The sequence below is a fragment of the Lytechinus pictus genome, chromosome 5 (genome assembly GCF_037042905.1).
Source record: "Lytechinus pictus isolate F3 Inbred chromosome 5, Lp3.0, whole genome shotgun sequence".
Classification (NCBI taxonomy): Eukaryota; Metazoa; Echinodermata; class Echinoidea; order Temnopleuroida; family Toxopneustidae; genus Lytechinus; species Lytechinus pictus.
This window is the reverse complement of record NC_087249.1, coordinates 45,598,750-45,609,185: the sequence shown is the minus strand read 5'-3', so window position 1 is coordinate 45,609,185 and position 10,436 is coordinate 45,598,750. Positions and strand designations below refer to the sequence as shown.

At 36.8% G+C, this 10,436-nt stretch overlaps 1 protein-coding gene across 3 annotated transcripts; it reads left to right on the top strand.

The window, feature by feature from the left end:
- The first annotated feature begins 743 nt into the window (after positions 1–743).
- On the top strand, positions 744–9,696 carry LOC129261355 (monocarboxylate transporter 14-like). Of its 3 annotated transcripts, none has more exons than XR_010293481.1 (5): positions 744–1,120; positions 4,676–4,816; positions 4,955–5,902; positions 8,632–9,264; positions 9,428–9,696. XR_010293481.1 is itself a non-coding variant. In XM_054899423.2 (4 exons), the coding sequence occupies exons 1-4, from the start codon at positions 892–894 to the stop codon at positions 8,769–8,771; spliced, it is 1,458 nt and encodes a 485-aa protein (XP_054755398.2). In that variant the 5' UTR covers positions 785–891; the 3' UTR covers positions 8,772–9,696. The 3 variants fall into 3 exon arrangements, 1 of the variants encoding a protein (XP_054755398.2); XR_010293482.1 differs by having other exon boundaries at positions 809–1,120; positions 9,420–9,696; XM_054899423.2 differs by having other exon boundaries at positions 785–1,120; positions 8,632–9,696.
- The last annotated feature ends 740 nt before the right edge of the window (positions 9,697–10,436 follow it).

Here is a 10,436-nt window from a genome sequence, read left to right as displayed (position 1 = left end):
TTTGCGATCCACATCCATTTCAAAAAAATTACTACACAGTGCTTAAATTGACCCTTGACAAAACATTGACCCTCGTTTGTACTCGCATTGTTAATGTAGGAAGATACCCAATATACCCACCCTTTTCATGATTCACAAAACATGAATAGTATCCCTTTCTTATAGGTCCGAAATATTTTAATCCGCTCGCTCTTCCCCCTCGCAACAATTGTTCATTTATATAATTATCCCCTGATAACAAAAAGTGCTTAGAATGTCAATTTTTTAGGTCAGAGCGCTTCGCGCTCGCATTATTTATTTGTAAAAATATGTATCGTCTTCATGGCTAACTGCAAACAGTCTTTAAGATCAGGCCAGGACGTGTATCAAAAATTGCTGCTGGTGCATCGCGCTCGCAGTAATTATCTAGTTACATATGCATGCATCTTGTTCAGGATCACAAATATTGCCCAGAATGTTCAATTTTCAGGACAAAATACATAAAATTTCCAAAAAATTTAGCTCGCGCTTCACGCTCGCACTATTTAAATAGGGTTTATGAGATTATTACAAATTCATGATGCTTTATAAAAAAAAAAATAAAGCCAAAAAGTGACTATAAGGACCACCTCTTGAAACAAGTATACAAAAATCAACTTTGAGCGGCCGATCGGGGAAAATATGGGTGAAAAAATTTCGGGCTCCTCCCCTTCCCCCCTATTGGCTAGAGATGGATCCGCCCCTGGATCAGTGATCATCAACCCGAACTATTTATCAACACACCTCTTCAATATCGTGCACTGATGTCAAAGGTTCAAATTTCATCTGATCGAACAAAACAACCGGAGTTCTAATATAGTTAGTATCGTTTTGGCTTCTCATTGCAAATCGAAGGTGGTGACAGTTATCAAAATGGCGCTAAGAACGCGTTCCAGTCGAGAACGGATTGATGATGACGACACACCATCAGATCCATATCGTCATCTCGTGTTGCTGGTAACATTTCTCTTTCTCGTTCTTGAAGCTGGTATTACCAAAGCGTTTGGAGTTCTTGTCACACCAATGGTTTTCCAGCTAGACAGCAATTTTGCAACTGTTGGCGTCATATTTTCTTTACCGTGGACAGTGGCACACTTTGGCGGTTAAGTTACACGTTTTACTAAATATCTTATAGGCCTAAATCTAAACACGTACGCAGGTGACAGCAAATATATATCATAAAATTCTCAATCATGTTGACTACATCTCAAGAATATTATATTGGATATAATATTTAAAAAAACAATACAAAAGTGTATTCTTGATAATCAGGATAAGACCATCAATTATATATTTCTATGTTTTAAAAATGTGTCGTAATCCTAGCTAACGAAACCATCCCGGAAATCATATATAATTATGTATGTATGTATGTATGTACGTACGGGTGTATGTATGTATGTATATATGTATGTATATACATATATATCTATATTGTTTTTGAAGTAGCTTGGTTCTCTTGAAAGCTCTAAGGTTGTCAAATATACCCTATGTTTAAAAATGTACACAATGCTATCGGCTTACTATTAGGCATTGACCTCAAATGTTTGAGATCTTAATGTCCTTGTCTCGACCTTGCCTTGGGCAGTCAGACTTTGGTCTGTCCTCGGATTTCTGTAATCTTGAAGTCATTGGCCTTGGTCAGTTAGTACTTGGTATTGGAACTAAATACCAAGTTGGACTGAATTAAATGCATAGAAAAATTGATATTTACTCATTCCATTTCATTGACCTTGTGAAGTGCCTTTACGAATGATTATTTTCAATCGGCATGATCAGTGATCATCACCCCGAAACTCTTTATAAACACACCTATTCAATATCGTGCACTGATATCAAAGGTTAGAATTTCGTACTTGGTATTGGAACTAGAGTAGTTAGAATTGAATAGATTGCGAGTTGTTCTGATTCACCATACGGTTTAAATGGTTTAACATAGTTACCACACTGTTAAAATAATTTAAACAACGATGATTACTATGTGAATCGCACAGTAGTTGTTTGAACCAGTGTTGTAGTGCCTTGACGCTCGGCCTTGGCCTTAAGGCGCCTTAAGGCCTACTTTTTCAAAGCCTTGGCCTTGAACATTCAAGCCTTGGCCTTGAGAGGGCCTTGGCCTTGGCCTTGAGGATTTCGAGCCTTGAAATTTCAAGGCATTTTCAAGGCTTTTTCAAGGCATTTTATATTTTGTACTTTCATTTGTTTTTATATAAGTAGTTACAAATGTTTAAATTGTTCTGTATATCTAATGACACTAATGGTCAATACTACCAGTCAGCAGTAGCAGTAGCAGCAGCAGTAGTAAGTGTACTAGCAGTGCCATCAATTTTAATTATCAAGAATTATCATCACATACTTAAAGTAACAAAGAAAACAGAAGTGATGAAAAATAACATTATTTATTGGTAATATGTTGTTTAAAAATGATGATAATGGCAAAATCAATAATAATGATAATGATGAAGATTATAGTGATTTTATGACAGGAATAATTCTGACAGATCTGACTGCAATTTCGACAACAATTTCATACTTTCAGAATAGCTACATGTAACTCCAAAGAATGATAACAAGGTTGATTTCTATTCCATTAGGATTTTCCTTGTATTATCTTTGACCAACAAGAATGTTTTAAGTCTTAATGATATTCTGAAAAGATTTGGTAAACTTGAACACAACAGGCAAGACAGAGGAATTGGAAGAGAGACAGAGAGAAGGGGAGGCTGGTTTGGCAGAATATACTGCTAAATCAGTTAATATGTTGATAGGCAGTACATCTATTTTTTTTGGGGGGGTATAGTGTCTCAGATTGACAAAACAGAGTAAAAAAAAAGATTACTTGTTTTTAATCATATGGTTCGACAGTGAATTTCATTTCACTACAGTTTCAAGGAAACAAAATATTTGTTTTTGTGTCAGTGTGGTTTCATAGAAAACTCTATTTTATTGTTTTAAGAAACAATCAAGATTTAACCTCCCCCAATTAATGGTATGGGGTGTGCCCCGTTTATTTTATATCCTTTTTAATATAACTTTATTTTTTACTATTCTTTATTCCAGTTTTTGAGGTAAATTAATAGAAGATACAAGAAAAGAGAATTGGTTGTAAGCAGAAAAAAAAAAAGAAAACTGACAAGAGTCCTAAAAATGACTCATTTTCAGGACAGCATTTGAAAATTTCAACTTGCGCTTTGTGCTCTCTTGCCCCCCCCCCCTGAAAGATTCCCTGTAGGAAAAAATGCCCGTTTTCCAAAATCGAAAATGCCCTTTTTTCCAAATCAAATGTGCCCTTTTTCAAAAAGAAATACCTTTTTTATAGTAAAACATAATACATTTTAGATTAAAAAATCACCAAATTTTGGATCGCGCTCGCATAAATTATTGTTAAGTAAGGTATACTCATTCTGTTCCCATTTACAAAAAAAAAATGCGTAGAATGTCCAGTTATCAGGTTAGAATATCACAAATTTTTGAGCTCGCGCTTTGCGCTCGCATTATTTGATTGGTGAGTTTAATGTATCCTATTTATGAGTCAGTAAATGCAGTCCAGAACAGCTTCCTTTTCTGGTCAGTAAAATTTTAGCTCGCGCTTCGCGTTCGCGTTAATTCTTTAGTAACATGCACATCTTTTTCATGATTACAAAAACAGCTTGGAATATTTAATTTTCATTTCTCATTATACGAAATGTCCAGAAGTTTGAGCTCGTGGTTCGTGCTGGCAACATCTCGCAAGGATGCCCTTTTAACAGTGATTAGAGCCATAATTGACCGAAAATCGAGTTTTACAACTTCAGAATTGATTTTTTTTTTCATAACCGCTCGCTCGCTACGCTTTCTGGCAGAAAAGTAAAGCCTAAATCAAAATATCTGTCTTATCAATTAGAAATCACTTTAAAAAGGCTTTCATTTTGACATATAAATGTATTTTTAGGCTTTGACACCCCCCCCCCCCCAAAAAAAACGTTCTGCCTCCCCTGTCCCAGGGAGTGGAGAAAGACATACGTTGATAATGGGCATGCCAGGATCAGATGACCGTGGTAATGATAATTATTGCAATGTAAATCGCCTAGAAAAATAATGTATTAAATGTACAAAGGTAACTACATTATTATTTCAATAATGTCTAAATCTATCATGAAATTATTTTTGTTTTACATGTACAAGGGTCAAAATTTTCGCTCGCTCATACCTTTAATACATTTTGCCCTGTGTGTCATGTCCGCCGCCTAAGCATTGTTGTCTCATTGTTCCATATACATGTATTGGAAGTTTGAAATGCCTTGGCCTTGGCCTTGGCCTTGAGGTTTTCAGGCCTTGGCCTTGGCCTTGGGTTTGCATGCCTTGGCCTCGGCCTTGGGTATTGAAGCCTTGGCCTTGGGTATTAAAGCCTTGGCCTTGGCCTTGGAGGATTGAGCCTTGACTACAACACTGGTTTGAACTGTTTAAACTTTAAACTTTAAAGTGTTTAAAATCTTGCACAACAAAGTTAAATTCAAATATTTAATTATCAATAATTTAAGCATGTTTTTTTTTAAAGATTTTAAACACTTGTTTAAACAGTTCAAACAACTACTGTGCGAATCACATAGTAAACAGCGTTGTGTAGATTACTTTTAACAGTGCAGAAAAATTGAAATTTTCCTTTCTTATATTACAGCGGTATTCGTGAAGCCACTGGCCAGTAACATTGGTCTAACCAAGATATCAACAGCTGGGGGGTTGATAGCTGGAGTTGCCATAACAACGTCCTCCTTCGCACGTACAATCTCGGCTCTAGGAATCCTCTTCTTTCTATTTGGTAAAAACATAATCCCTTAAAATCATGGATTAAATAAACACAACAGAAAATAAAACCAATTGCGGTGACAAAGTGAAATTCTAAAGTTGTTTCTAGCCTTTATTATCCCATGCTATATTTCTGTCTTTCCTTTTACAGGTATTGGTCAATGTATGGTATTAGTTCCAGCAATCATCTGTTTACATGGTCACTATAAAGGAGATTTCGCATTCGCCAGCTCCTTTGTCTTTATGGGTTCCCTAACAGGAATTCTCATCTTGCCCATCCTAACGAATGTCCTCCTCGAAGCCTACGGACCACACCAAGCCCTTCTCGGCTTAGGTGGCCTTTGCCTTAACATGTTACCATTTGGTCTTGTCTTAAAATTGCCAGAGAAAAGGCAAAAGAGACCACCTGCGCCAGCATGTGAACATCTCTTGGAGGTCATGGGTACTGATTCTTTATCTGACAAAGAATTTGCTTCGGGTGAAAATGTAAATAAAACCAGCCAGTGCCATGATCTGTCTGAAAACACTGAATATTCCTCCAACCTCAAACATAAGAGCACAGATCCAAATGCTGACATCGATCGGTATCTCGTCGGCATACGAAGACGATTCTTGGGACTGCTGTCAGATCTAAAGACATTCCTTCAAGAAGCAAGGTTTTTCGTGGCTTTCATTTTGCCATGCGATACCCTGGCTGTATTTACTGTCATCAGCTGGACCATTTTCATCGTACCCTTTGCAATCTCTGTCGGAATCCCTGAATCCAAAGCAGTCTTCGTGGGTACTATGGGAGGTGTCGGAGGCCTGGTTGCGAGGATTTTAAGCACTGTCATCTTGTATTTTCATCCGACCTGGGTGTCTGGTCAATACATTGTGTTCTGCTCCTTGACATCGCTGATGTTCTTCATTCAACCCTTGAGGACGACTTACTCCTACTTCCTTGTCTGTTCCTTCTTCTTGGGCTTTGGTCTTTATGGCAGCTCTTGCCTTATTGAAGCATTGATTGCCAACGTCGTCAAGCCAGATGTGTTTCCCGCAGCGATGTCTATCTCGTATCTTTGCAAAGGCGTCAGTGCAGTCCTGACTGCTTACATTACTGGTACGTAATTTGAAGAAAATCTTGTTACTACATCATCCGATGATACGTTAACGGATCGTGGTGTTATGGCTCCAAGTGAGACCCAACTACGTGGGGGAATTCACACCAAAATTGAATTGGAGCGGGTAATGATAAAAGGGCAGTGGGTACGATTTTGTTTTTCGTTAGTCAGTCAGTAGGCAGGTCCCAGAAAAGTGGCTTCTTTAATCCAAGTGATATTTATGAATAGAGAGGTTGTTTAAAGGGATGGTCCGGGCTGAAAATATTTATATCTTAATACATAGAGTAGAATTCACTGAGAAAAATGCCGAAAATTTCATTAAAATCGGATAACAAATAATAAAGTTATTGAAGTTTAAAGTTTAGCAATATTTTGTGAAAACAGTCGTCATGAATATTCATTAGGTGGGCTGATGATGTCACATACTCACATCTCCACTTTCCGTTTTCTTATGTTATTAGATAAAATCATATTTTTTTCATTATTTCATACTTGTGTAAATAATATGTCTCCTTATAATGAAATAGGTTGCAGCAATAAAATAATAACTAATGCACTAAATCAGTTGTCAATCCAATTTTCTAGTTCTTGGAGGAAAAAAATTGAATAAACCTAATTTCATATAATAAAATACAAAAGAACAAGTGGAGATGTGACATCATCAGCCCACCTAATGAATATTCATGACGACTGTTTTCACAAAATATTGCTAAACTTTAAAATTCAATAACTTTGTTATTTGTTATCCGATTTTGATGAAATTTTCGGCATTTTGCTCAGTGAATTCTACTCTATTTATAAAGATATACATACTTTCAGCCCGGACCATCCCTTTAATGAGCTTGGTGCGGATCAAAACACCTCTTTTTATTTGGTAATTATACATCGAATTTCATTTTGGTATCATTGTAAAGAAGAAGAATTATTCTTTCATGTCATGTGTTTGAATTTATTCAAAGTTTTTGTAATGTAGATGAAACTTTTGATCTAAAATATGCTTCAAAATAATTATTTTAACCTGACAAAAGCTGCTATTTTTACTTTATTTCTGTTTGAGCCCAAATGATTTTTAGATCGTGATAAAGCTGAATATGTATGCTTTAAAAAAAATTATGGGTTTCAAAATAAGAATTGGTTTAATCAGGTCAAGATCACACTTTTCATTGGCCAAGTACACAAAGCAGCTTGAAAATAAGAATACTGCACTCTGATTGGTCAAAGAGACCTCACACTGGCAAATTCCAACGGTTCCAGTGCCTGGGTTCATGGGAAGGTTACACTCCACATGTGGTAATCTCATCAAATTACCCGCGCTTTTTGTTTTGAAGCCTTATCCAGCCAATGAGATCACTGGATTTCATGCTACTCAATTTTTTTTTGAAATCTCGTCTTGTACCTTGGTGGGATATCTGTGATCTTGACCCGATTAAAAGGTGCCACATATCAAGAGTGACATTGTGAGAAAGTACAGGAGTTCAGCTTTATGGTGATCAATACAGATCTCTTTGAGGCTCAAAATAAAAAGTTTTGCACAATTTGCAAAAGAAAACGGAGGGGGAAAATTCAGTTTTGAGGCACATTTTCAGGCCTGAAATTCACTTGTTTATCAAAATATTTTATACAAAAGTCAATATGAAAGAGAAACATTTACTCTATCCAATTGTGCAATGATATTTCATTTGACTTGAGGATAAAGTAGGTTAATCAAATTCATACAGAAAGAAAATCTCACGATTCACGATATTTTGCAGGGAGGAGGATTCAGCCACGACATGATTTGGATTAATTTGGCCTATTTTCAGCATAGGGACCTCCGGTCTGACTGTAGTCCTTGTGCACCCGACGGGAGTGGTCAGTGAAAATGACGATATAAATTCAGACTATGCCTTATGAATATTCATGGCACGAAACGGAAAGCTATAGTGTAATTTCGCACCCATCAACCTGTAAGCCAATCCTATAGTCGAGTTCATGGACGCATGCAGGTTCCAGACTCGCGGAGAAAACAATTTTTTTTAAGAATTATTTGAATTAGAAATTGAGGTGAGACTCTGAAAAAATACAAGTCTAATATTTGTAATCTGATTAAAAGTCTAAAAAACAGCCTATTACGTCGTCATTCCTACTGCCCTCTCGCGTCGGGTGCACAAGTACTGAAAAAAATCGCCAGCGGGTGGGGGAGGGGGGCTCAGGCTGGGTTATGTGGTCGTCACGAATATAAGTGGAAATTTATGTGGAGCTGATATATATTTAAATGACGAAGGAGGGTTGGCTAGTATACGGGTCTGACATGTGGGCTAGAACATGATACATGATAAAGAGACGGAGGGGGGGGAGATTTTATACTCAATATTTTAATTCAAATCCTTCAAAATATATCTATTTAACAATAATTTATTAGAAATGAAAATGAATCAAATTTTTAACCTGCCCACTATTCACAGCCGCAATGGATTGATTTTAATAACGAGAAAAGGGGTTATGAGTGAGAGAATAAGATAATAATAAGAGAATAAGTACCAACGTAAGCCCATAAACTTATCATTTACTATTTGATCTGTCGTCTATGCGGGTATAGACACAATGGAGATAATTTTGTTTGACTCTTAAAAAGCTGTATACAACAACATGAATCAATATTTGTACATTTTTAAATCTATGATTTTTCATTTTATTCATCGATGGTAATGGTACTGTTCTCTCTTATCGGGTTTTATCGATTTTACAGGATTGCTGTACGATCTGACGCAATCCATCGAGATACAATTTTATATTCTCGGCGTCTTGCAGGCGATCTGTGTCGGCATCTTTATCTCGCTACTAGTCATCAAGAAGCGATCAGGAAGTACCCGAAGCAGAGAATTTTAATGATGCATCAAAATAATTTTTTTTTGCTTTGACTGTAAAAAATGAATGAGTGATAAGCCTATTTGCATGATTTGTAAACCAGAGCCAAAGTTACTATAATATAAATTTGCTATCCAATGGTATCCTGAAATCCTCGGTTCTGATTGGATAATTAGCATTGTCAACATGGCAGTTACCATTGGATGGCAAAGTTACTTTTATTTTTATGTAACGGGGCCCTGTGAGAACATTGGAAGGTATAAGAGCATCGAAAAGGGGACTAGTTTTATACAGCCAGATGTCGTTGGCGTCTTTGAGAAAAGAGGTCGCCCTTTCCATGCTTTCAGTCCTGATAACATTTCTCGTAAGGATTATGGTTGCAAACTTGGTTATGCGGATTACTTCATTTATGTCTTGAGTGAAATGTTTGAACTGGTTTTATGAATTTCTGAGCTTGACAATGTAGAGTTTTCGCTATCACGACGCGGCCGCTTTCTACCACGCACCAATCCCTGTCACATTGGAGAGCTGGGAGGCTTTTGTCGAAAATTGGTGGACCGGGACAGCAGATCATTCGATGATCTGCACCGGACGAACAATTGTAAATATGTCATTGTCCAGAGTCACGAGACGACGCTGCTGTCCCGGTGCACCAACTTTCGACAAAAGCCTCTCAGCTCTCCATTATTTATGATTTGACTTGCATTTTCAAAGGAATTGGTGTGTGGTAGAGAGTGGCCGCGTAGTGCTTGCGAAGACTTTGATCGGGTCCATTTCGAAAGCTCATTTATCGGATGCTGTCTCCTGGAAATAGCACCCATTATGATGATTATATTCTTCACTTGTCGAATATGCTACTTCTGTAATGATACATGCCTATATAATCTATTTACTGAATTCTATATATATCGTTTATGTATTAAAAAAGGATTATTCTTATATTTGATTTTTGTGGTATGTCGTTTCAATTTTATTTGATTTTATTGATTGATTGATTGATTGGTTGATTGATTGATCATTTTTTTTGTAATATATAACGGGGGGCTATGAAATCATGTAAGCTGGGCCTCTGTCACGGGTGCCAATCGGTGTTCATTGTTGGGAAACAAAATTTGATGTTCTCTAGTTGTAAGGGTTTATTTTTAGTTTGGGGGAGGGGGTCATGCATTGGTGAAACGAGTCTAAAATTTTGTATGGGGCCAGAAATGGCATTAAGCCTTGGGTAAAATTCACAAACAGCTGCCCTAGAGAGCGAGGAATAATGTTGATCTTTTCAATAAAAATAATCTAATTTTTGGATATATTTTGACATGATATGAAAGAATACATCATATTTCAACCCTGTTTCTTTCCTTTCCTTTTTTATTTTCCCCTTAGTTTTGGTCATGAAACATTCCGGAACCATGGCCCCAAGCCCCACATCTGTACGCCAGCGGGGAGGGGAGTAGTCCTTAAGACGGATATGTTAGTTTTATTTGTAAAACATGTCTAGGTACTACCGTGACGTATATGTAAGGACTAGATCAATACGAGCGCGAAGCGCGAGCTGAAATTTCTTTTTAAAAATTGACCTGGAAATAAAATCTAGTTGCTTATTTTTCTTTTATACACTCTTTGAAATTTCGATTCTCTTTTGTGCATGATCTAAAGTTTACTTCATAGAGCGGGATAAAGGATATCAACAAA

Coding starts and splice junctions, on each gene's coding strand:
- LOC129261355 (XM_054899423.2), top strand. CDS start 892: ATGGCGCTAAGAACGCGTTCCAGTCGAGAACGGATTGATGATGACGAC. Junction 4,817..4,954: donor AATCCTCTTCTTTCTATTTG/GTAAAAACATAA, acceptor TTCCTTTTACAG/GTATTGGTCAATGTATGGTA. Junction 5,903..8,631: donor CCTGACTGCTTACATTACTG/GTACGTAATTTG, acceptor TCGATTTTACAG/GATTGCTGTACGATCTGACG.